The sequence below is a fragment of the Podarcis melisellensis genome (genome assembly GCF_964234715.1).
Source record: "Podarcis melisellensis genome assembly, chromosome: 13".
Taxonomy (NCBI): Eukaryota; Metazoa; Chordata; class Lepidosauria; order Squamata; family Lacertidae; genus Podarcis; species Podarcis melisellensis.
The window spans coordinates 43,414,827-43,442,211 of NC_138545.1; the positions used below are offsets into that span (position 1 = coordinate 43,414,827).

A 27,385-nucleotide genomic window follows, 5' to 3' on the forward strand; every position below is an offset into this window, starting at 1 on the left:
TCATAGATATAGGAGAGGAATCCCTTCAGGAATTTCCCCTGATTGCTATCAGGCAAGGGGGATTAAGGAGGCAGAAGAAATATTGAGTCTTTAGGAGAGCAAGATGGCTTTTGGATTGCTCTCCTGTACTCTTTTGGACATGTGGTTTATATACTTATGTATGTGTGTTTACTTTGTGCAATTATCAACATTTCTTCTCTATTTGAGACCTTAGAATTCCTATAACAGTTGTAACTCTTTGGGCAACGTAAATCGACTAACAAATAACACCACCAGAGAGATCTTGTGTTTCATTCACGCAATCAGGTGGTTTTTTAGAATTTTACAAAGAAGCCCACCTTTTGGTACAATAGCGCACAGACACTGGGTGGAATTCAAATGTTTAAAATTATTATCCGCTTTTAAATTTTTCTTTTTTAACTTCTTAATTATTCCATTGTATGTTATATATATATATATAGTTGTAAGCTGGCTGTGATAGATCTTTATAATATACAGCCGACTATAAATATATTTTTATAAATAATAATAAATAAATACATTAGCGCACCCCGCCCTCTCTCTCCCCTCAGCGCAACTGCAAATCAATCCCGACTGCTTTTACATCCCATTGGACAGAGAGCACCTGATTGGACCGCAGCAGTGATTGACAGGGCCTCGGAGGCCAACCAGAAAAGCGCGGGGCTGGCGGGGCGGAGCTAAGCTAGTTTAAAAAAAAACCGTTCGAAAGGTCGAAAGGAGGCGCCTGCTGCGGACGTGAAGTTCCGGCTTCCGACGCTGCCGCTTTCTGCTTCCGGGTCGCGGCTGCCATCTCTTCACCGCTTCCCCCCGCGAGGGCTTTGCCGCCGAGGGTGGGCGGGGCTCGCTTCCCCAGCCATGGCGGCGGCGGCGGCGGCACCTGCTGCTACTGCTGCTGTGGGGCGGGAGAGGGCAGAGGGGGGAGGGGGCGCCCCCTCCCCCCCGCTGCCGCCACCCCCCCGCGGCCAGAGAGCAGGTGAGTGGTGAGCTGACTGGCCGGCAGAGAAAGGCCCTTCCCACCCCGTCTCTTAGGTAGAGGAAGGGGCGCGGGAGAAGGAGGAAGTGACGCACAGGAAGCTGGCAGGGACTGGGGGGGTGTTTCAGGTAAATTGGGGGCTTTGTAGGATTTAGTGGGGGGGAGAGCAAAAGTGGCTGATAATGGTGTGGTGAGTCTCTGGGAAAAAGGAAGCAGCTAGAAGAGGAACCTTATTATTTTAAGAAAAATACTATTATTTAGAAAAATACTATTATTATTATTTATTTATACCTTGCCTTTTGCCCCTGACAGGGACTCAAGGCGGCTTATTAAAAAAAAAAAAAACTAAAAATGGGGGAGAATACTTGAAAACACACACACAATTAAACTAGAGTTTATAAGGTAAAGGGACCACTGACCATTAGGTCCAGTCGTGGTCGACTCTGGGGTTGCAGCCCTCATCTCGCTTTATTGGCTGAGGGAGCTGGCGTACAGCTTCTGGGTCATGTGGCCAGCATGACTAAGCCGCTTCTGGCGAACCAGAGCAGCGCACGGAAACGCCGTTTACCTTCCCGCCGGAGTGGTACCTATTTATCTACTTGCACTTTGATGTGCTTTTGAACTGCTAGGTTGGCAGGAGCAGGGACCGAGCAACGGGAGCTCACCCCATCGCAGCGTTTCGAACCACCAACCTTCTGATCAGCAAGTCCTAGGCTCTGTGGTTTAACCCACAGCGCCACCCGCGTCCCTGGTAGAGTTTATACACAGTTTCTATTTCAAACATTCATAGAATCGAAGTGTTGGGACAGCGAGAATCATCTTAGTCCAGCCACCTGCCATGCAGGAATCTTTTGCCCATTGTGGGGTTCGAGCCCGTGACCCCCGAGATTAGTAAGAGTCTCATGCTGAATTAGAGTAAAAACCAGCACAGTGCCAGGTGCTGAAAGGGCGGCAGGATGGGGGTACGTTGACAGGGAACCAACCCAATAGGTGTGCCGCCTCCTGGTGAGTGGTGTAGTGTTACAAACAAAACAAAAACTTTAAAGGGAGAACACAAGGAAAATAAGGGTTAGGTGTGTCCTGCTCAGGTGTACTGCTGTCATATTATGCTGCACATGCACATCATCTGCTCAGATAAGTAGTAAATTGCTTAGGTGAACTTGGAAAAAATAAGGTCTGCGCCAGCTCTAGTGTCATTCTTGCATATAGAGTTGCTGCGGCGTTGTGTTGGATTTATTGGTTTGGACTTTGTATCACACAGTTCTGGTAAGCACCTGAAAGCGACTTCTAGGGCAAAAAAACCCCACCATAATAAATGACAAACAGCAGTCATCAGTTTGAAAACAAGCAATCGTGATGTTGTAGGAATGCAGTGGCGTGGCAGGGGTCTAATGGCACAATGGGCTTCATGGACAACACACATGGAAAAGATGGGGAAATATAACTTTCCCCCCATAAGTACTGACCACACAGACCACCATGTTTTAAGAATCCTTTGTGCAGCCAAAACTTGCTCGCTTCATACCACAGGGTGGCTACACTAGTCAAAGCACATTGCAGGCAAACTGTCCAAAAATCCATTAACAACCAGACTTGCAGACCACCTCATAGAGAATCAGACTTGCAACACCTCCCAGGAATGAGTGGCAAGAGATTTCCTCCCTACAACATTTTACTGGCTCTGAAAAATATGCAGCAACAGTGAGTGAAAGCTTAAACCCCAACTAAAAAAAACCTCCAACTCTTCAGAAAGCAAACATTTGAAAAATATCTTAAAACACATCACTTTGAGTTAGAAAAATTTTTTGGTCTATATACAATCATAAAATTGTAGAGTTGAAAAGGATCCTGAGGGTCCTCTAGTCCAACCCCTTGCAATGCAGGAATCTCAACTAAAGCATCCATGGCAAATGGCCATCCAACCTCTGCTTAGAGAGCAGCCCTTACCACCTGAAACTTCTTCCTGATATTTAATCAGAATCTCCTTTCTTATAACTTGAATAAATTGGTTCATGTCGTGCCCTCCCATGTAGGAGAAAACAAGCTTGCTCCATCTGCCCTTTAGATATTTAGAAGATGGCTATCATATCTCCTCTCAGTCTCCTCTTATCCAGGCTAAATATAGCTAACTTCCTCAATTGTTCCTCATGAGGCTTGGTTTCTGGACTCTTGATCATCTTGGTCTCCCTCTTCTGCACTCATTCCAGCTTGTCAATATCCTTCTTAAATTATGGCACCCAGAACTGGACACAGTATTCCAGGTGCGGTCTGACCGAGGCAGGATAAGAGTGGTACTATTAATTCCCTTGATTTGGACACTAGACTTCTGTCGATGTAGCCAAGAATAGCATTAGCCTTTCTTTCTTTTTTTCTATTGCATTACACTGTTGATTCATGTTAGGCTTCTGGTCTACTAAGACCCCTAGATCCTTTTCACATGTACTACCGGCAGCCCAGGTGTCCCCAATCTTACATTTGTGCAGCTGGTTCTTCCTGCCTGTGTGTTGAGCCTGACATTTGTCCCTACTGAAATTCATTCTGTTAGTTTGGGCCCAGTTTTCCAATCTGTTCAGGTCATTTTGAATTCCAATTCTGTCTTCAGTGGCATTGGCTTCCCCTCCCAGTTTGGTGTCATCTGCAGATTTGATTAGCCTCCCCTCAATGTCTTCGTATAATGTTGCTTCATACTACATCAGACACTTGGTTCATCAAAGCCTTGTGGTATCTGCTTTGGCTTGGAGTGGTTCTGATATCCCGTCCTGCTATCCAAGTTGGAATTAACTTTGGGGGAAAAATTCATGCAGGGCATATGCCCTGCCACTGAGGTATGTCTCTGCCACCTTAACAGCTGATCTATGGCATTACATTATTCATGTGGTCTTTAAAGATGGATGGACCTTAATTTGTATCACACGTGTGATGCCTTACAGAAAACATGTATGCCACTTACGGCAAGAGAGGTTTTGTGTAGATTCCAAATAATTGTCAGAATTTGTACCTCTCCTTTTGAGTGATTGGACTTTGCGTGTGCTTCATTGAGACATTTAAAATCTCACTCAGATTGTCACAGCTTGTGAGGTCATAAATCCTTATTCATATCCCAGCAGATTTCACTATGGCCTTTAGGTATGTGTTTTTAGTTTTTTTCTTTCTGATTTCTATCTTCCGTTCTCATTATTTAAAACAATGAAAATACAGAGACAAGGGCAGTAGAATTTTGTCACTATAATAAAAGTTGCCACTTGTTCCTTTCCATCTCTTCTCTTTCTTCAGTTGAGCTCATACCTAAAGAGCAGGGGTAGGCAACATAAGGGCCGATTGGGCCGGATGCGGCCCAATCGCCTTCTCAATCTGGCCCGCGGACGGTCCGGGAATCATCGTGTTTTTACATTAGTAGAATGTGTGCTTTTATTTAAAATGCATCTCTGGGTTATTTGTGGGGCATAGGAATTTGTTCATTCCCCCCCCCCAAAAAAAAAATAGTCCGGCCCTCCACATGGTTTGTGGGATGGTGGACCGGCCTATGGCTGCAAAAGGTTTCTGACCCCTGCTAAAGAGGAATGAGAAGTGATGAGCAAGGCTTATGCTATTCACACTTATCAACAGGCACACCCCATTGAATTCTGGGGGTTTTGAGTCGGCATGCATAGGATTGTGCTGCAAGTAGATTCATATTTAAACAAATGCAGTTCTCTCATGAAGTAACTTGCTCCAGAGAGCAATTTTAAACATCCCCGGGAGTTTGCATGCACCAAGGGATTTTTGGCTTTCCCCCTTTAAACCATCTCACATACACACTGTATTACAAACTGGTTTTGAGACTCCCTGCAGTTTGCCATGCAGTGAAAGTTGTTGGCTGTGTAGGGAAGAAATTCTTAATGTTTCCTTGAGCACATGGAGCTAGTCCTGGGATAGCCAGTGTGATGAGATGTTGTGAATGTTATTCCTGACCTGAGACTGATAGGTCATAGAATCATAGAGTTGGAAGAGACCACAAGGGCCATCGAGTCCAACCCCCTGCCAAGCAGGAAACACCATCAGAGCACTCCTGACATATGGTTAGGTGCTGGAGTCCATGACATCTAGAGAACACAAAACTGGCTATCCTTGAACAAGTCTTCCTGCTTAGGTATCATCAGGATCCAGTGTGCTTGAGCCTCTGTGTTTTGCCTTTACGGTTAATCCGAGTACAGTGGTACCTTGGGTTAAAAAACTTAATTCATTCCAGAGGTCCATTCTTAACCTGAAACTGTTCTTAACCTGAAGCACCACTTTAGCTAATGGGGCCTCCTGCTGCCACCACGCTGCCGCAGCACGATTTCTGTTCTCATCCTGAAGCAAAGTTCTTAACCTGAGGTACTCTTTCTGGGTTAGCGGAGTCTGTAACCTGAAGCGTATGTAACCCGAGGTACCACTTTATACATTTCCATTCGAAGCTGGAGATTCTTGAAATATCTGCGCTCCCATATTGGTCTTTGTAGATGAATGTTCATAGCTCATCTCAAACGGATAATGAGGGTGTTATCTGCGTCTGAAAATACATTCATTTTCCAATTGGGGTCGGGGATATGCATCAACATTTAGGCAGGTACACTGAGGCTGAACATTGAGTAAAATGTCTTGAAGATGAGTACAGTGTGGATCCTTCATGCGTTTTTTTATGAACCAATGAATAAAATGTCTATAGACTCCCATTCATGCATCAAAGGTGTACACTGCAGTCCTGATGAAAGTCCCTTTCCTCTTCCTGTTTGGCATGGGAGGGAAGCTTGCATTGGTGCCGGTCGGATTTACGTGTGCCAAATAGGCTTTGGAGGCAGTGAGCCAATCCTGGTAGCCCCTTCCCACACCTGCAATTTAATGTTTTGAAAAGTTTCACCCAACCACACACTGTAATGTAACTTGGCCTAAAGTGAGTGGAGGTGTGGCATGACTACTCTTGCAATATTTCATATAGGCCACGGTGCTCCAACCTCTCAGACCAAGTGGGTCGCAAGAGTACTTTGACATAGAACCCAGGGGCTGCGCCCTGAATGAAATTTCCATCTCGCAAATTAAAGTGTTCACAATATACAGTGGTACCTAGGGTTAAGAACTTAATTCGTTCTGGAGGTCCGTTCTTAACCTGAAACTGTTCTTAAACTGAAGCACCACTTTAGCTAATATGGCCTCTTGCCACCGCCGCAAGAGGCCATATTACCTGAAGCGTCTGTAACCCAAGGTACCACTGTAGGTAATACTATTTAATACAGGCAATTAATATATTTAAGGGTAAGGACTCCCAAGCATAATGAGACCTACTCCCGAGTAAGTATGCGCTGAATCCGTAGAACAGGGCTGCAGCTCTGTGCACACTGACCTGGGATTAAGCCCTGCTCAGGTCAAAATGCAGGGCAAACCTCATGCGCTCCTACTCAAAAGCAAATGCCTTTAAGTTCACTGAGACTTACTCCCGGGTAAATGCATAATGTACAGGGCTAGAGTTATCCAGTTGCCCAATACCAGTGTAGGGGAAATACCTCTCTCGCATTAAATACATTATTATTGTTATGATTACTTTGTTGCATGGAGCAGCCCAGGGCAAGGTTGGGGGGGGAGGGGGTTGGTCCATTTGGCATTGCAGAGAATGAGAGAGACACAACAAGCACTTCTACTGTGGGTCATGTGGCCAGCATGACTAAGCCGCTTCTGGCAAACCAGAGCAGCGCATGGAAATGCCGTTTACCTTCCCGCAGGAGCGGTACCTATTTATCTACTTGCACTTTGACATGCTTTCGAACTGCTAGTTTGGCAGGAGTCCAGGTTGATACACACCACAAATTGTCACCCCACTGGATCTGCGGTGACTCTCCAAGCTTCTCCAGCAAATGGGACTCCCAGACCTTCTAACTCAGATTGTTTAGCTTGGAGTGGCATGGATTGAGCCCGGGAACTTATTCATGGAAAATATGTGCTCTTCCACAGGGTTTAAGCCCATTCTCAAGCAGGAAAATGTATTTTCCTGTACAGTGAGTTGAGGAGTCATTATCTTGCGCAAGTTCCTCTCTCCACCAATTCTCCGCTCAAAACAAGTTGAAATGCTTACAGTGCACAAATTATATATGTGGCAATGTATGAGACAACTCATAGGCTCAAAGCCCTGAGCAAAATGCCACTGTGCCACTTTGACAAGCAGTAAACATAAGCTCAAATTATGAGATGGAATGCAGGAATGCCTAATGTGAAATAACTCTCTCACTCCACATTAGACACCAGGAAAATTGCAGCAGTGGTGCTAGTGTGCTGCTGAACTTGCGCAAAGCGCGGCAAAAAGTGGGAGGCAGACCCTGCCGCCTCTACTCAGGACCAACAATAAATGGCTGGCTAGCACGTTGGACTGGAATTTTTTGTGAACTCATGTTAGAGGGGCATGAGTATATAGAAGCAGAACGAGAAAGAATTTGAGGCCTTATGTCATGGCAAAATCACTCCAATACTATTTTCTTGCACCAATTTCATACAGTGAATCTTTTTCATCAGTGTTTCTACAGCTGGCATTTCCCATGTATGGAAAAAAAATGCAAGGCCCCTTAATGTGGTAAATAACTGCTCTCACCGCATGGGGTACATTCATAAGAAACATACACTAGACAAAAGCTAGCGGGAGCTAAGCAAAATGAAATGGATTGCAACCCAAATACAGTGGTACCTCGGGCTACATACGTTCAGGTTACAGACTCCGCTAACCCAGAAATAGTACCTTTTGCTTCAGGATGAGAACAAAAATCATGCTCCGGCGGCGCGGCAGCAGCAGGAGGCCCCATTAGCTAAAGTGGTGCTTCAGGTTAAGAACAGTTCCAGGTTAAGTACGGACCTCCGGAACGAATTAAGTACTTAACCTGAGGTACCACTGTAAAAGGGAAACAACATGGCCGAAAGCAGGATCCACTCCAAGCACGGAAAGCATTTTTGATCTTACATTAGAGTTGTTGACAAAGATTTTCCAAACCAAGCTCGCAAACTAAATTCGGAAGCTCTTAAATAGCCACCACAAATGAGAGATGAGTTTTTGGAGCTGTAGAATGTAATTCTCCATCCTATATGAGAATCTGAGCTGCGGAAGAATTATGGGCTCGTTTTCCTGGCACCTGCTGTTCCCCAGACCCCCAAAACACACATTATTTCTAGCTTTTAATCTTAAAAAAGCAGGAGAAGCAACAGCCATGCCATAAGAAGGATTGAGGGGGGAGAGCTTCCTGAGATTGTCTTCATAATCTAGGTAACACAGCAGTAGGGTGCAAAGTTTAGGGGGTTTGAGGAGACGTAGTTTTTGTGAGGACTCCTGCAATTGCAGGGTGTCTTGTAATCCTCTGCTAACTCAAAGCAACCAGGGCATTGTATAGAATGAGAGCCCTGCTGAATCAGACCAAAGACCCTTCAAGTTCAGTATCCTGCCTACAAGAAGCCTATAAGTCTGAGGGCAGTAGTCCTCCCTGTAACTAGTAATCAGAACCCCACAAGCCTTCCATCTTGGTTCCACTGCTTCATGTAACACAAGGGGTGCGAGGACTGGTTGGCGAAAAGATCTCAGATATTTTCGAAATTCATCAGATGCAAGCTTGGGCCTGTGCATCCACCTCCAGTTTAAATCTATTAAATGTCAAAGCTGCTCAGTGAAGCAGATTATCTGTAAGTGTACATTTATAAGGAACATTTAGGGTTCGGACATAATGTTAAAAATGTGGTTAATCATCAATGGAAGCAAGTTTCTGATCTTGCAGTTGCTTTGGAAGGGGAACAGGGCCACGTGAGACCAAAGCTCCCCATAGGTAAAGGTAAAGGGACCCCTGACCATTAGGTCCAGTCGTGACCGACTCTGGGGTTGCGGCGCTCATCTCGCTTTATTGGCCGAGGAAGCCGGTGCGCAGCTTCTGGGTCATGTGGCCAGCATGACTAAGCCACTTCTGGCGAACCAGAGCAGCGCACGGAAACGCGGTTTACCTTCCCGCCGCAGAGGTACCTATTTATCTACTTGCACTTTGACGTGCTTTCAAACAGCTAGGTTGGCAGGAGCAGGGACCAAGCAATAGGAGCTCACCCCGTCGCGGGGATTCGAACCGCCGACCTTCTGATAGGCAAGTCCTAGGCTCTGTGGTTTAACCCGCAGCGCCACCTGCATCCCCATACCTTGTTCATAATTCCAGAACCATGGTTTGCCATGGTATTCAAACCAGACCAATGTGGATGTGAAAACGAATATACTAAGCTGAATTAAAGTTTTAATAATTAGAAGAATTAAACATGGCAATTGCCTCAGGAGCATGGCATGAGTATTTACAAAATCTGCATAAATTTGCAGACAAATAGTCTACGGCCATACTACCCTGAACACGCCCAATCTCGTCTGATCTCGGAAGCTAAGCAGGGTCAGGCCTGGTTAGTACTTGGATGGGAAATTTGCATACAAATAATACAGTAATCTTAAAGCATACCACATGTCACCACATGTGCCTCTTGTGTGAGAAGGGAAGTGGAATGATGATCCCTGTTTAATTCATTGAAATGTTTTTGCTTCCTAAGTGCCCAATTAGTTAGGGCCAGCTTGTCAACTGATCAAAAAGTTTTTAATTAATCTGATGTGAATGTGCATTTGCAGATTGGCACCTGAATGTTCCACGCTGCAACTCTGCCCTGCGTTTGGTTGTTCATACGTAACCTTGCAGAATAAGTACCTACTTGGTTGGACTGAGAAGGCTTAGTTGACAGAGCATGACAATCTCAGGGTTGGGGATTCAAGCCCTACACTTGACAAAAGATTCCTGCATTGCAGGCGGTTGGATTAGATAATCCTCAGGGTCCCTGACGACACTGCAGTTCTATAATTTTAAATTTAGTGGGGCTTACTTCTGAATAGACTTTGCAGAAGTAGAGTTGATCAGCTACTAGCGTTCATACCTGGCCGACCTTGGGGGGAAAAACTATATTCTGGATAATGATTTAGAACGTGTTTTTACCAGCAAGTCCTCACATTCAGGTACTTTATTTTAAATTTGAAACTTAAATTTTGATTTATGTTCATTTACAGAAAGCCATTGACTCCCGTTGAATCTTTATCCATGTAAATGGATTTTGGGCTTCAGCTGGATATTGTCACATGTTGCCTCGACACGTGTGCACAGAAACCCACATAAACTTAGATACTTAGAATTAGCCAAACTGACAGACATAATAAGACAAAACCCAAAAAGTGAAGTAAAAAAAGAATGGGAGTGCCTAAATGAATACCTCAAAAGTCAAGGTTTGAGGACAGAAATCTGGCTGGGAATGGAATAATCTTGTGAAGGGAAAGGATATGAAAGAGGGATTTATATCTAGATGTTAGGATAGAGATGATAAAGAAAACAGGAAGACACAATGAGAGATAAAGGAGGTGCTGTGGGATCGGTGGAAGTCAATGTCTTGTTGTTTTAGTGTTTATAATATTAACTTGTAAGATATGGATTTGTTTGGGTTTTTTTGTTGTTGCTTTCATTTTAGAATGTTGATTTTTGTGTGTTGTGTATTGTTATTTTTCGATATCTTTCATGTTGTTGTTGTTGTGTGGAAAATACTAATAAAATTTATTTATTTTTTTAAAAAAGGAAAGAAACCCACATAAACACACTGCTCCCCCCACTGGTTCCCATGTTCATTCTCTTCCTCCACTTGCTGTGGGTTTTTCTTTTTTTATATAAAAGTGTTCTGCGTGGTACAGCATGCAGGAGAGGAGTTGAGGTAAGCAACACAAAGATGGCTGCTAGAAGCTGCCATTCTGTTAATCAGCAGCATCTTCTGACTTAGGATTTTCTGAATGGTTAGAACAGAAAACCCTGCCAAAACACGAATAGATTGCCTTGATAGTGCCCCATTTTCACACGATCTTGACTTCATTCTGGCTGCTGAGCTCTTAGTGTCTACGGTTCAGTGTCCAAACATGAAATCAAGTTTTCTTCCAACATTCCTCCACATTCCCCACTAATTCTGTCTTCCCGTGTGCCTTAATTTTTCATCCTTTCCCCAGTGCTTTGAAAATGGACTGCTTCGTACACATCATAGCCTGATCTTCTCATAGTACGAGGTGGAAGGGAGTCCACTGCCATACAGATAACAAATCCTTTCCCTTTCGCCAACACAATCGGGGACCATTTTAGGCATGCCCAATTGACACGCGGTCGCCAACACATGGGTCCTTTTGGACCCAGAAGAAGGCAAAATGGGCATGCTTGCTTATATGCACTTTGCCAACATGCATGAGGTCCGAGGACCAGGAACAGAACCCCTGCACAAAATGGTCACCACCTGTATTATGACTAAACCTCCACCCATTAACTTTGCTGGGTCCACTCTTTAGTTGTATGCAATCCCTTATGATTGCTTTGGGAAATACCAGTAGCACACCAGTGTTTTCCACATCAAACACCTAACATGTAGACATTGCAGGTAAGTGTACAGGCTTCTTTACATCACTTTTCACATATCTAAGAAGCACCTGTTCCCCACCCCTAGCAGCTGTAGTGAGTGAAACTGGTTTAATTCAGTCTCCTCCATTGGGACAAGAGTTGGCTGTATCGCAAAATCTGCCACATATCTCCAAGGTCCAGTTCAGATGGTCTTCAAGAAGCAGGAATCCTTACCGTGCTTGAACTTTGTCCACAATGCCCAAGGGCCACTTAAAATTCATTACAATTTCCTAAATGCCAAAAGTGATGGGTTTTGTAGCATGAGGTCTGTCCTCTCTGCAGCTGCCTGCCTTTATTAACCCCTGAGGCTGTGCTGGCCTGTAAGGAAAGTAGAACCTACAAAACCCACAACCGGGCAATACCTTTAATAAGACACACCATACAGTGTCCAAACCTTTGAGTTCTGTGTATCTCTTAATTGAGCTAGATGCTACGCAGAACAGGGGTTGGAGGATTAAGTAGAAACAGAGAAAAACAAAAAAATAGACTGGACGTTACAGCCCTGATGTTATAGGAATTAGACTAGGGCTGCTTTGAGATGGACACTTGTTTTGCCAGTCGGATTAACATGCAGACCAACAGATTTGGTTAAAGTGGATTTGTCACGTGTGCACACACCCTCAAAAGAACAACCCAGACTTTTTGTAGGAAGAAAAGTGAAGGGTAACAATTCCTTGCTAAGACTTAACTTCTCTGCAAACAAATCAGGATAAGTGTTCGGGAAATAGGTCTCTCAGTTCCAAGATCAAAATTGTGGGCTGAATTAGTCTCTGCTAAACGCTAAAGGCAATCAGATCACTACTCTGCTTATTGACTTCTATACCCTTAATCATTCATTTAGACGATACTTTGGATGAAGTGACAAGGAAAGAACTGTGCACAGACACTTTCTGCAAAGTTTGTGGAGCTGTACTGCAGTTTGAATCGCAAAGGGCTGCACACTATGAGGTAAGCTTTTGGAGCGGAATATGTCCGTTGTGTTTCCAGCACACACACACACACACACCCCTTAACTCCTAGCAAAGGACATTTCAGTGTTTGCCAGTACAGGCTCAGTTTCCTTGGGAGGAGAGTCCACTAGAGAATTGTAGCATTTTAAGAATATCTGTCTGTTTATAAATACTTAAATTGAGTAGGCAGACACCCGGACATAGAGTGTTGCACTTTGAAACAGTTCATTTATATGATTTGTTTATTAAATTTGTTAGTCGCTTTTATCTTGCCCAGGGCAGCCCAAAGCAACTTACAAACAAACAACAAAAAAATAGATAGATATAGATAGATGATTGATAGATAGATAGATAGATAGATAGATAGATAGATAGATAGATAGATAGATGATAGAGTAAAACTAAGGGGTTTTCTCCCAAAATAGGCAGCATAATGGGGGGGCTGTCTCCTCAAGCTAAAAAAAGGTAAAGGGACCCCTGACCATTAGGTCCAGTCGTGGCCGACTCTGGGGTTGCGGCGCTCATCTCACTCTATTGGCCAAAGGAGCTGGCGTACAGCTTCCGGGTCATGTGGCCAGTATGACTAAGCCGCTTCTGGCGAACCAGAGCAGCGCACGGAAATGCCATTTACCTTCCTGCCGGAGCGGTACCTATTTATCTACTTGCACTTTGATGTGCTTTCGATCTGCTAGGTTGGCAGGAGCAGGGACCAAGCAACGGGAGCTCACTCCGTTGCGGGGATTTGAACCGCCGACCTGATCGGCAAGTCCTAGGCTCTGTGGTTTAACCCACAGTGCCACCTGCGTCCCTTTGTCTCCTCAAAGCCTTCAAAACCTCAGACCTGTCTTTGTGGGTTGCAATCCAAGTCATGCCCACAAACTCCCTACTTCACCCTTGCTGGTAAGTCTTAAGAATCTCCGTGACCTTGTAATCACCAGCCAAAATAGTTCATTGAAGAAACCTGTTCTAGCCATCTGTGCCGTTTGAAGAAATATCTCGACCCATTGGTAAAAGATCAAGTAACAGGTTACATCGTCGCCTGACAGCCATAACGATATTATCCCATGTAAGATGCATATTCATGCTGTCCTGCAATACAGTCGCTTCTCCTAGTCCTGAACACATGTTAATTATAGGGCCACAGTTATGAATTTTCCTAAGACACACACCCCAACCCAAGTACAGTGGTACCTCAGGTTAAGTACTTAATTCGTTCCAGAGGTCTGTTCTTAACCTGAAACTGTTCTTAACCTGAAGCACCACTTTAGCTAATGGGGCCTCCTGTTGCTGCCGCACCGCTGGAGCACGATTTTTGTTCTCATCCTGAAGCAAAGTGCTTAACCTGGAGCACTATCTCTGGGTTAGCGGAGTCTGTAACCTGAAGTGTCTGTAACCCGAGGTACCACTGTAAAATATTAGCCTTGTTTCATTGCTAATAACATTGTTTTGGTCAGTGAAACCAACATATTAAAGGCATGGGGTCCATTTTTCTTTATCCCGCGCCACTTTGATTTACCGTATTTTCTGCTCTATAAGACTCACTTTTTCCCTCCTAAAAAGTTAGGGGAAATGTGTGTGCGCCTTGTGAAGCGAATGCAGGCTGCGCAGCTATCCCAGAAGCCAGAACAGCAAGAGGGATTGCTGCTTTCTCTGCGCAGCGATCCCTCTTGCTGTTCTGGCATCTGAGATTCATTTTTTTTGTTTTGTTTTCCTCCTCCAAAAACTAGGTGAGTCTTGTGGTCTGGTGCATCTTATGGAGCGAAAAATACGGTAATCTCTTCTCTAAGCCAGCTTGTTAAAGTTTTCCCCTGAGCATTTTAGCATCAGCTGCTGCGGACGTTCTGAGACAAGTAGCCTCTGAACATGTGTTGCCATGCTTCCTTCTCTCCCTTCTCCTTGTCCTGCCTGGACACTTGAGCCTCTGCAGACACATTGCCTGGGGAAGCCCTGCACCAAACAAGACAAGAAAGGTGCGGGAGCTGTGCTAGGCCGCCAAAGAGCTCTTCCGTGGCTCCCATTCATTCTGATGGGCCTCATACGGAATAGCTTCTGTAAGGAGAGTTGTGAGCCATCCTGGATCCCAGCCAGCCATGCCTTGGCCACTATTGCAATGCGAAGAAGAAACTCTCTAGCAGAGCTTAGGTAGTGGTCAGGCTGGCAGAGGAGGAGACAGTCTCGTAAGTATCTGGGGTCAAGCTATTTAATGCTTTAGAGCTAACCGCAAGCACTTGAAGCTGGCAAGCAATTGCTGCTGTTGTGAAATGGGGACAATATTCTCTCACAGCTAAGGAATTCTCTCTTTTTTAAAAAAAAAAAGTTTATTGATTTTTCATTAACAACATTGCAATTAATAACAAATCAAATCATGCTACATCACATAAAAAATAAAAAGGCCAATTACAGTGGTACCTCAGGTTAAGAACTTAATTCGTTCCAGAGGTCCGTTCTTAACCTGAAACTGTTCTTAACCTGAAGCACCACTTTAGCTAATGGGGCCTCCCACTCCCACCGCACTGCTGCTACATGATTTCTGAATCCTGAAGCAAAGTTCTTAACCTGAGGTAATATTTCTGGGTTAGCAGAGTCTGTAACCTGAAGCGTATGTAACCCAAGGTACCACTGTATATATTCTGAATTAAATAATTTAATGGGACTTCCCATGTTCTGGCTGCTCCAGAGAAAATCATTTACTTTTGTTCCTGCGTTTTCTCCTAATATCATAGTTCCGATCCTAACCCCTTCTTATCATCACAGTCACTGGTATGGGACTTTTCCATCGTACTTAACAAGTCCATATTATGTTGGCATGCAAGAGGGATTTTATTCTTCTTGTTATTCATATAGCTAAGGAATTCTCTAAACATTGCAATTCCCCAAGTTTTTTTCAAAGGTACCGTATATTCCAGGCCTTACTCATTGTATCTCAAAAGAGAATCCCAAGGTGCATCCTGATATAAAACCAGTCCTTCTGTTTTCCAGGGCAAAAGACACGCTCAGAAAGTCCGGCTTTATTTACAGATGCATAGTGAACAGAAGGATGGGCAGGAGCCCAGCAAACAGAAGTTACAGTATGTGAATTTCCAGGTAATGTTATCTCATCCTCAGCATAAACCTGGCAGGCATCAGAGACTGGGCCGGCAGCCAGTTTTGGGGAAGACTTTGGCCACCTTTCCTGTCCCTGTCGCCATCAGAAATGGGAAATTTCAAGCTGTGGTTAAAGTGAAGAAGAGCCAGGAGCATGCCGTGCATGGCAAAAAGGCAAAGGTACCAAATTCAAGAGGGACGCAGGTGGCGCTGTGGGTTAAACCACAGAGCCTAGATCAGAAGGTCGGCGGCTCAAATCCCCGCAACAGGGTGAGCTCCTATTGCTTGGTCCCTGCTCCTGCCAACCTAGCAGTTCAAAAGCAAGTAGATAAATAGGTACCGCTCTGGCAGGAAGGTAAACGGCGTTTCCGTGTGCTGCTCTGGTTTCGCCAGAAGCGGCTTAGTCATGCTGGCCACATGACCCGGAAGCTGTACACCGGCTCCCTCGGCCAGTAAAGCGAGATGAGCGCCACAACCCCAGAGTCGGTCACGACTGGACCTAATGGTCAGGGATCCCTTTACCTTTACCTTTTTACCAAATTCAGGAAGTGCCAATGTTTTTGGTGCAAAGAAAGAATCAAGAGCATACCTAGAAAGTGCATTCCCGATTATTCCTTTGAATCAAAAGCTTGAATTGCAGGGAGCTTTGCAGTGCAAATAATCCTTGCCCAGGGTGGCACCTGCCACCCAAAGGGAGTTTGTTGCTCACCTGACGTCATGGTGGAATCAGGTGATTGGCAAGTGGGTGTCCCTAGCCACCTATCAGAATGGCCCAGCCGGGTGGGGGAGTTCAGGATCCAGCCTGGAGTTAGATCTTCTTTTCTACCCTGCTCTATATGGCTAGTTGCCGATTAAGACCAAAACCTTTTCAGACCTGGAATATGTTTTTAATCCTAAACTGCATCGTAAACCCTGTTGTTCTTGTTGTTGTTGTTTGCACCATAAACGCCAGTTTTTCTCCTTTTCCCTTTCCCTTTCTCTGTCCCACTCATTCTCCTCTCAGAAATTTCCCGTCGGTTTAGAACTGGTGGATTAAATGTCTTTGTGCTTTGATTTCAGATGGACCCAAATGTGGACGAAAACACCTACTGCAGGCTTTGCAACATGGTCTTCACGTCCCCAATAGTTGCTCAGTCACACTACCTGGGAAAGATTCACACCAAGAAGCTGAAACGGCTGTCGGAAGATCAGGCACAACAGCCTGTGCAGAACGCTCAGCCAGAACCTGGTGAAGACCCAGTGGTTTTAAATAATAATAATAATTTTTTTAGTTATACCCCAACCATCTGGCTGGGTTGCCCCGGCCACTCTGTCCTGTGTCAGGGCAAAGTGGTGCAACATTTCAGGTGAATCCAAGGAACTGCCAGGTTTCAGAGTATCCAGTTCCTCCCACTGTGGGCAGCCAAGAAGTAGATAACAAGAAGAGTTCTTACCAAGTCCTTTATTCAATATTCCCAGAGAGAGGCTTTGAGAAGTGCCTCTCCATTCCACTGATGGCGTTGCTCTGAGTAAAGTCCCACACCCTCTGTCTCTCCTATCATACCTCATCCTTGCAGAGCCAGTGTGGTGTAGTGGTTAAGAGCGGTAGTCTCATAATCTGGGGAACCAGGTTCGCGTCTCCGCTCCTCCACATGCAGCTGCTGGGTGACCTTGGGCTAGTCACACTTCTTTGAAGTCTCAGCCCCACTCATCTCACAGAGTGTTTGTTGTGGGGGAGGAAGAGAAAGGAGAATGTTAGCTGCTTTGAGACTCCTTCGGGTAGTGATAAAGCGGATTATCAAATCCAAACTCCTCCTCCTCCTCTTCTTCTTCTGCACCGGCTGATCTGAGCTTTTTGCTCTCCTATTTTCAATGCTCGCCGGGAACTGGGAGAGGGTGGGGTGGGATCTGGCATGCTTTCCAAAGACACTGAGTCTGTCAGCTGTCTCTCCCCTGGTTCTTCTTCTCCCTCCTACTCCTCTCCCAACATTTCCCATATTCTCCCCTCTGCAGCCTCTGAACTGTGACGTTCTGCAAACCACTGTTCTAAATCTATACTGTCTCCTGCTTCTCTGGGAAGTGCAGGAGGGGTGGTCTCCACCATTCCTCCTCAGTCCAGTCCCTGACAGGAAGAAGGAAAGCAAAATTTCCCTTCTTCTTTGCTCCCTTGTTCACTTCTGCCTGTCCCCTAGTCTTTCCGCACAGTGCAGGAAAGGGAAGGGAGAAAGTATTGACTTGGGCCTGCCAACCAGCCGCTTGCAGGAGGCTATAGCTATAGCAGCTCACCACCAAGTGCATTTGTCATCCAGAGAGATAGATGCACAGGGGATGAGGCATACCGTATTTTTCGCTCCATAAGACACACTTTTTTCCTCCTAAAAGGTAAGGGGAAATGGGTGTGCATCCTATGGAGCGAATGCAGGCGGGAGGCTGTTGCGGGAGCCACATGCTCTTTAAAGGCTGCCCTCTGTCCCTTCCCCCACCTCCCAGAAAAGCCAGCAAGAGCCGCTGCTAAACTCTGCTCCGCGCTCCCTTGTAAGGGCTCCCTTTCGTCCCTCATTTTTTGCTGGGAAGCCAGCAGAAGAGGCACTGTGCAGCTATCGCTCTTGCTCTGCTGGCTTCTCAGCGAAGCAGGAGGAGGGACGGAAGGGTTTAAAGCAAGAAAAGCGAGAGCCGCTTACATGCTCTGCGCAGAATGTTTTTTTTCTTGCTTTCCCCATCTAAAAACTATGTGCGTCTTATGGTAAGGCGCGTCTTATGGAGCGAAAAATACGGTATTTGTACGTCGGGCGTTCCTTCTTGATACATAAGAGCTGCAAGGAATATATTCTTAGTGTAACCAAAAGACTTACAGGGCCATTACTGTGTCTTCTCTGGCTGCTTTGGTGGGAGAGGTGACCTTCCTTCCTTCCACTTATTTCCCAGGTCCCTCTGCGGTTCCATCTCTGCCGGAGCCATCAGTTGAAAACGCCTCGCAGGACACTGATGTGAAAGACCCGTCGCCGTCCTGTAAAACCACGTTGGATCTAGACGATCCGGATAAATTCTGCAAGCTTTGCTCGGCGCCCTTCAACAACCCGCTTATGGCCCACCAACACTACGTGGGCAAGAAGCACAAAAGGAACGAAGCGCGCAAGAAGCTGTTGAGCGAGATGGGATCTGAGGCCGTTCCCGCGGAATCCCAGGCCAATGGTAAGCAGGTGACACAGGGAGACGCCGTCCATTTTTCTATCAGCTGAGCGTGGCTCAGAACCAAGCTGTGTGGTCAGCAGACTCGTGGGACTTCGTGGCTGTTGCTGCAGCATTTTTTTTTTTTTTCAAATACATTTTTATTAAGGTTATGCACGTAACAAACATACATCCAAATACAAAAGAAAAAATTATAACCAAAAAAAAACAGAGTCAAGATATACAAGCCAACTTTTTCCTCTCTCTAACTATACAAAGATAGATTAATCTGGCTATTTCGCAAAACAGTAAAAGATAAGACAAAAACAAAACACACACACACACACACAAAAACCCCCTCCTGGACTTCCTTCCATCCTTTTGGTAAGTATCGAATATCTGCTTCCATTACGTATTTGATTTTTAATCTATAGACCTAAATTCACACGCTGGTAGTATTTGTTCTGACCCCGCCAATCACATTAAGCATTTATTCCAATATAGTTCCAGTATTTACTCCAATTTTTCAGAGATTTCTGTTCATCGTGGTCTCTTAATTTACCTGTTAATTTATCAAGCTCAGCATATTTTATCATTTTAATTTGCCAATCATTTATATTGGGGATAGTTTCCACTTTCCAATATTGTGCCAATAAAATTCTCGCTGCTGTGGTGGCATAGAGGAATATCGTTCTATCTTCTTTCTTAATATCTTTACCCGTCATTCCCAGCAAAAAGGCTTCAGGTCTTTTGGGAAAGGTGTATTTAAATATTCTTTTAAGCTCATTGTAAACCGATTCCCAAAAGCCTTTCACCTTTTTGCATGTCCACCATAGATGATATAGGTCACCCTCCACCTCCCCACATTTCCAGCATTTCTTATCTTTTAGTCTATACATTTTGGCCAACTTCACAGGGGTGTGGTACCACCTATATAGCATCTTCCAAACATTTTCTCTCAGAGACATACATGCTGTAAACTTTATGTTACAATTCCACACTTCCAGCCACCTTTCAAAATCGATGTTATAACCAAAGTCAATTGCCCATTTAATCATTGCCTCCTTCACCTCCTCGTCCTTTGTATACCACTCTAAAAGTATGTCATAGATTCTAGATAGGGTTTTGTTTTTACCTTCTATTACTTCTACATTGAATTTTGATTTTTTGTCATCAAAACCCAACTTCTTGTCCTCTTTTAGCAAATCATTCACCTGGTGGTATTGCAACCACCCAGTGAATAGATTTTTTATCTCTTCATAAGGTCTAAGTCTTGGCCCTTGGTCTGTTTTTCTTAACATTTCTTCATAGGTGGCGTTTTTTTCCTCCATGTTTGTTTTCTTCACCGTTAAAGCCTCAATTGGTGAGATCCACCATGGGGTCTTTTTTTCAAGGAGATTTTTATTCCTTTCCCATGATTTGTATAAAGGTCCTCTAAAAATATGATTTAGAAAGCTCTTGTGGACCTTCACTTTCCCATACCAAAGGTACGAATGCCATCCGTACCAATTATTAAAGCCTTCTAAATCCAGTAGATCTCTATTCTCCAGTTTTATCCAATCCTTTAACCAAAGTATGCAGGCTGCTTCATAGTATAGACTTAGATCCGGGAGAGAAAAGCCCCCTCTTTCTTTTTTATCTATCAAAATTTTCATTTTTATCCGTGGCCTTTTCCCCTGCCAGATATACTTTGCCAAGACTCTCTGCCACTCTTTGCATTGTTTTAGATCTTTAAGTATGGGGATGGTCTGGAATAGAAATAGCATTCTAGGCAGAATATTCATTTTGACAACAGCTATCCTCCCCAAAAAGGAGAGTTTCATCCTCCCCCAAAATTCCATATCTTTCTTTATACTCCTCCAGGTGACATCATAATTATCCTTGTATAAATTTATGTTCTTAGCTGTGACCCATATCCCGAGATACTTCACTTTCTTAGCTACTGCAATTTCCGTCCTTCTCTCTAAATCTATTATTTCTTCCTTTGTTAAATTTTTAACCAACATTTTGGTTTTGTTTTTATTTATCTTAAGTCCTGCCACGGCTCCAAATTCGTCAATCTTTAGTAAAGCTTCTTTTACACTCTTTTTTGGGTCTTCTAAAGTTAGTACGATGTCATCTGCAAAGGCCTTGATTTTATATTCCCTCTTTCCTACCTGCACTCCTTTTATTTCTGTTGCCCCCCTCAGTCTCTCATTCAGTATTTCTAGTACCGTTATAAACAGTAAAGGAGACAGGGGGCAACCCTGTCTAGTTCCTTTATATATACCAAAATATTCTGTTGTGGTGTTGTTTATTACCAATTTTGCCTTCTGTTCCTTATATATTGCTTCTATCCCTCTTCTAAATTTCTCTCCCATTCCCATCGTTTCCAGACTTTTCTTCAAGAACTCCCATGAGATGTTATCAAACGCCTTTTCAGCGTCTATAAATACCAAGGCCGCTTGTCTGTCTATACTCATATCCAAATACTCAATAATATCTATCAGATTCCTTACATTTTCCCTTAATTGCCTCCCTGGAAGGAAACCCGTTTGATCTTTATGTATTTTGTTGTTCAAAACCTTTTTTAGTCTTTCTGCCATTATGTCTGTGAATAGTTTATAATCATTATTTAATAATGAAATTGGCCTATAGTTTTTCACTTCCAGGGTATCTGCATCTTTTTTAGGAATCAAGGTAATATATGCTTCCTTCCAGGTGTTCGGGATCCTTCCTTCCTTTAATATATTATTCATCACTTCTCCTAGCACTGGGGATATTTGGTTACTTAGTGTTTTATAGTATTTGGCCGAAAGGCCATCTGGCCCTGGGACTTTCCCACTTTTCATCCTTTTAATAGCCTTTTTTATCTCCTCTTGAGTAATTGTCTGGTCTAATATCTCATTTTCTTCTTTTGAAATTTGTTTTAGGTGATGCATTTGCAAAAAGTGGTCTATTTCTTGCTTTGTTTCCTTTCCTCTTTTATATAAATCCTTGTAATATTTTTGAAATATCTTTCTTATCTCTTTTGGCTCTTCCACAATCCTTTCTCCTTCCCTTATCCTACTAATCGTATTTTGTTTTCTTCTTTCTCTTATTTGCCACGCCAGGTATTTTCCTATCTTATTTGCTGACTCAAACGTTCTCTGATTCATCATTTTAATTTTCCATTCTACCTCTTGGTCAATTATTGTAGAAAATTTAGTTTGTAATATCTTTATATTCTGTTTTGCGATCTCCTCATTGGGGTTGATAGTCAACTTTCTTTCATTTTCCATAATCTGTGTTAGGATCTGTTCCTTCTTTGTCTCTTTTTCTTTTCTTACTTGACTATTTTTCTGTATTAAGAAGCCCCTCATAACTGCCTTTCCTGCATCCCACACAGTCTCTATAGCAGTTTCCCCATTTAGATTCCATTTAAAATAGTCTTCTATTGTCTCTATTGCCTTATTTATGATCTTCTGATCATTAAATAAAAATTCATTCATTCTCCATCTAACCATTCGGATATCCCTACCTTTTAGCTCAATGGAGACCGCATTATGATCAGATATAGTTCTTGGGAGAATTTCCGATTTAGTTAGATTTTGAGTTAGTTCCTTCGAAATCCAAATGCTGTCTATTCTCCCCCAACTCTGATTTGGGTTTGAGAAGAAAGTATATTGTTTTGTAGTGGGGTTTTTAAGTCTCCACGCATCAATCAGTCCCAGATTATTTACCATATCAAAGAAGGATCTCGGTAATTTACCTTCCTTCTTCTCATGTTTTTTTGTTGACTTATCTAGGTTTGGGGACACCACCCCATTAAAGTCACCCATCAATATCATTTTTTGGTCCGTCCATTCCATCAATTTGTCTCCTAATTCCAAATAAAAGGCTGATTTTTTATCATTTGGAGCATATATTCCCACCACAATTATTTTTTCTCCCTGAAACACCATTTGAACAATGACTACTCTCCCTTGGTCATCTTTGTATAATAATTGTGGATCATATTTTTCCTTTATGTATATTACCACCCCTCTTTTCTTCACTCTATCTGATGTCACAAAATCTATTCCCAATCTCTTATTGCTTAGTAATCTCTTATGCTTATTTATTATGTGCGTCTCTTGGAGACATATTAAGTCACAGTTCTTTTTCAGTAATATGTGTGTAATCTGATTCCTTTTATTTTTATTGTTCAATCCATTCACATTCCAGTTTAGTATTTTTAATGCCATCTGTTGTATACTATTTAATTAACTTATTAAACCTATATACGATTTAGTGTTCTTTGTCTCCTTCCTCTAGTTCTTCTCTTTCTCCTATTGAGCTCTCCTCTCTTTCTTCTTCTTCACTCCCTCCCTTTTCTTCTCCTTGCTGGTTCTCTACCTCCTCCTCCCCCATCATTTTCCCCAGGTCCTTCTCGTATCTCCTTGCAAATTTTTGAAGTTCTGAAATAGTGGACAGTTTAAACTTTTTTTCTTTGAAATAGAATGAAATACCTTCCGGAAACTCCCATCTATACAAGATCCCATTTTTCTTCAGTTGATTTGTTAATTTTCTATATGGGTATCTCCTTCGAAGAAATCTCGAAGGAATCTCTTTGTAAATAATAATTGGGTTTTCTTCAATATATAACCTTTTGACATAGTTCTGTTTCAAAATTTCGTTTCTTATCTCCAATGAGTTAAACATGGCTATTACATCTCCTGGCAATTTTTTCCCTCTGGCCTTGGCCGATTTTGTTCTTATTCGAAATATGTTTACCAAGCAATGGTTTATCTCTTCTTCTTTTCTATCTAGCCATATTGCCAGCCTTTTCACCACTTTAGCTCTAATATTCTCATTTAAATCCTCTGGTATTCCTCTAAGTTTTAGGTTAGATTGATTTTGTCGCAACTGCGTCATAGCCATGTTGTCCAACAACTCTTCCTGTGTTGCTCCTATTTCTTTAACTTCTAGTCTAATCCTGTCCATCTCTTTCCTACTGTCTTTCGTGTCCTTTTGAACCCTTTTCACAGAATCCTCCAAAACCTTAGCTTTTACCGAGAGATCCTTAACTTTCCCTTTCAGTTCCCCTACCACTTCCTCCAATTTTTTGTCTAGAGTATCTTGTACCTCCATCAATTTTCTCTCAATATACTGTTCATTATTTTTAAATTCCTTTCTTATTTCGGCCATCAAGCTATCATAATCTCTAATTTCTCTTGCCTCCTTCCCCTCTTCTTGTCTTGAAGGCCTCCTTTCCGCTGGTGTTGCCACCCCCTTCTTAGAACCATTCGGCATTTGTATATTTAAGTTTAGTTCTTCCTAGTATACTGTATAATGTAATATACTATGTGGGTAAGATATAGAGGTAACAAGGTTAACAAGGTTAACGTCTCTCAGATATTACAACAGGATTCCAAAATTGACTAAATTGGTACAGCACGAAAATTGACCCTTAATTAAAATCAGATATTAATAATACAGTTTTAACTGTACCTAAATTCAGACACGTATTTGAATCCTCAGAGTCTTATGATTAAATGTAGTAAACACCTGAACCTCCAGAAACACTTCCAGATTCCGGGGGTTCTCAAGCTCATGAGCAAGGTCTTGTGAAAACGTATTCTTTAACTTTGCATCCCGGGGTGTATGTCTCTTTAAATCCCGAAGAATCAAGAGAATCACAGCTGTCTCTGAAGCTCAAGAACGTATCCGGTTGGGGATGAAGAAGGCAGGTCCCCTTTAACTCATTCAATATGGCAGTCCTTTCACAATCTCACCATCTTTCAGCAAACTTTAAACAAACTTTAAACACAGTCTCATAGTCCCTGTCTTTAAACACAGAGTGCTGCTAAGGCACCTATATTCCACACTCCGTTTAAGTCCCAATTCTCCCCAATCCTGAGGTTTAAAAGCAAAAGTCCTCCACCGAAACCGAAACCCGTGCTGGCTAAAGCACTCTCCGTCCCGATGAAACAGAAAAGTCTTTTTCCCCTCTCCCTAGTCAGTGTAGTAGTTCAACTGTTGCCTTGCCTCTGACACTTTATACTTTGTGTCTGAGGTCTTTCCACCACACACTCACTGGCAGCTTGTTTCCTCTTTTCCTCTTTTGTTTCCTCTCTGCCAGCGTCTTGCTATACTTTCTTTTCACCTTACCGCCAGGAATGGACTCCTCCTCCTTTTCACCAATTATTTCTTCTCCGCTGGGTTCTTATCAAAACGTTCCTTTAATCTTATCTAAGTAATTTCCAATATTTCTTTTATCCCCACTGCTTTTTCCACAGTGATTTATAGCTGCTTCCCAGCTTCTCTGCTGTTGTTGGAGGTCCGCCGCTTTCCCTCGGAGCTTGAGGCTTCACAGCATGGAGTCTGCTGCCTCCCCTTTACACTGCAGCTCCAGCCTTGTTAAACGCCGGCAACACAGGCGAGCACAGGCAGCGTCGCAGGGTACCTTGTCCCACAGGATTCCCTCCTGTGGTTTCAGGGTTCACGTAGCCTTCGCGACCCCTCTAAATCTCCATGCTGTTCGAGACTCCCCCGGAGGAGCTATCTCGCACTCCTTTTCTGCGGCCGCGGCGTCCCGGAAGTCCGGCTGTTGCTGCAGCATTTGAGGCAGAGGGGATTCCATGTTTTCTTGGAATGCTTCCCTGTACAGTGATACCTCAGGTTACATACGCTTCAGGTTACATACGCTTCAGGTTACAGGCCCCGCTAACCCAGAAATAGTGCTTCAAGTTAAGAACTTTGCTTCAGGATGAGAACAGAAATCGGGCTCCGGCGGCACGGCAGCAACAGGAGGCCCCATTAGCTAAAGTGGTGTTTCAGGTTAAGATCAGTTTCAGGTTAAGTACGGACCTCCAGAATGAATTAAGTACGTAACCAGAGGTACCACTGTATTTAAAAAAATATTCTCTGAACACGTGACACCGTATCCAGCTGTCAGTTAGCGGAAGACTTTTTCCAGGACCTGGCGGGCAGAGAGATATGGCACAAGGAATTCGGACACATTTTGGGCGTGCCCTAGGGCCATTTTCATTGCAATCTGTTTAACCTGCAGCCCTCTGTTCTTTTAGCAGTTGGAGTGGGCAAGTATATATGCCCCATATGCAGCATCAGTCTCACATCCATAGAAATTTACCAGCCAGAAACGCCCTCCCCTTACCTGCAGTCAGAAATTACCCATTCCAGAAAAAGCTCCATGATGTAATTGTGCGCTCGTTTATCAACATTTTCAGCTGTATGGTGCCAGGCACTTGAGAAATGGGTGATTTCCCTCCACAACTTCTGCTTTGACAATCATTAGTGCATCTCCAGGGTGAAGTCAGCCACTCTGTTAGCAGCATGAAAGATGACAAGAACCACCACCCCGTTGGTGTGTTCCAAAGGAAAGCAGAGCAATATATTTGGCACCAGTTTGGCTGCAGGAATTGCCGGAAGGAGACGTACCAGGTGCCATCTTAACCACCTTACAAACTCCGCTCCGGATTTGTGTAGGGTTTACCGACCAGGGCTCAGCAAACTTTTTCAGCAGGGGGCCGGTCCACTGTCCCTCAGACCTTGTGGGGGGCCGGACTATTTTTTTGGGGGGGGTATGAACGAATTCCTATGCCCCACAAATAACCCAGAGATGCATTTTAAATAAAAGCATACATTCTACTCATGTAAAAACACGCTGATTCCTGGACCGTCCGCGGGCCAGATTGAGAAGGTGATTGGGCCATATCCAGCCCCCAGGCCTTGGTTTGCCTACCCATGATTTACTCCTTAGCCTTTTCTTCTCCTGAAGATATCTCACAAGGCAACTGAGGTTTCGGATCAGAATTTTCCTTCTCCTAGATGGGTTACCTTCCCAGGTTGAGAAGCCCCATTTGCCCCTCACTTCCCTCTGCAGCACATGCAGAGACCGCCATCTTGACTGCCCACGATTGGTCTCGTCCACTCAGTCAGCCGGAGCCTGTCTTGGCAGGAGGGGAAGACCCTAGCTCACGAAGGGTTTCAGAGCATTGTGAATTTTGTAATTCTGCACACAGATAGTGGAAGGCCTCCCCCCTCCCCCCCCCCCGGAACTGATAGGCAGAGAAAGATGGCACAAGGAATTCGGACACATTTTGGGCATGCCTTGGGAGTCATTTTCACTGCAATCTATCTGACAAAGCTCCCACTTGCCATACTAAGAATCGCTTTTACAGAATTACGATTCCAATCGATGCCCTCGGTGGTGGGGGTCGGTCGGTACGGCAAAGTACAGCACAAGGAGAGGCTTTGTCTGTGTGGGCAACCTTGCATAGAGGACCTGTACCACTATTTACTGCAATGCCCGCTATATATACCGTAGAAACAAGAGACCGATTTATAAAACCCCTGCTTACGAATGGAACACACTTGAACAGGGTGGAAAGGGTGAAATGGCTGCTGAGTGATACTGATTACTTCATAACTTAATAAAGTAGCACTATATATGCGTTGGCAGCTAAGAAGATCAGGAGAAAAGAACTAGATAAAATAGTGGTCAGTTGCAAAGGTGATTCGGACATTTAATCTGGCACATTCTATCTGAGAACCCCCTGCTATTCCATCGTATGCAACAAATAATTTCTAGGAGACACAACCATGGTCTATTGTATTTACAGTTCCTTATGTTTTTATGGTTATTGTTGCTTTTCTTTTTGTTCCCTTCGTGAATGATTGATGCCATGGCCTTTGGCTAGTGCAGTAAAGTTTATGAAATGAGAATTATCTTGTCACCACTGCAATCTGTTTAACCTGCAGCCCTCTGT

General features: G+C 43.7%; 1 protein-coding gene across 1 annotated transcript in view; it reads left to right on the plus strand.

Moving 5' to 3' along the window:
• Positions 1-836: 836 nt before the first annotated feature.
• Positions 837-27,385, plus strand: part of LOC309354156 (zinc finger matrin-type protein 1-like) — a 28,755-nt gene continuing 2,206 nt past the window's right edge. Inside the window, exons 1-5 of the mRNA XM_081884114.1 lie at positions 837-994; positions 12,314-12,420; positions 15,402-15,506; positions 16,566-16,734; positions 18,411-18,677. Of these exons, the coding sequence (XP_081740240.1) occupies positions 877-994; positions 12,314-12,420; positions 15,402-15,506; positions 16,566-16,734; positions 18,411-18,677 (766 nt within the window). The 5' untranslated portion in view covers positions 837-876. The remainder of the gene's footprint in view (positions 995-12,313; positions 12,421-15,401; positions 15,507-16,565; positions 16,735-18,410; positions 18,678-27,385) is intronic.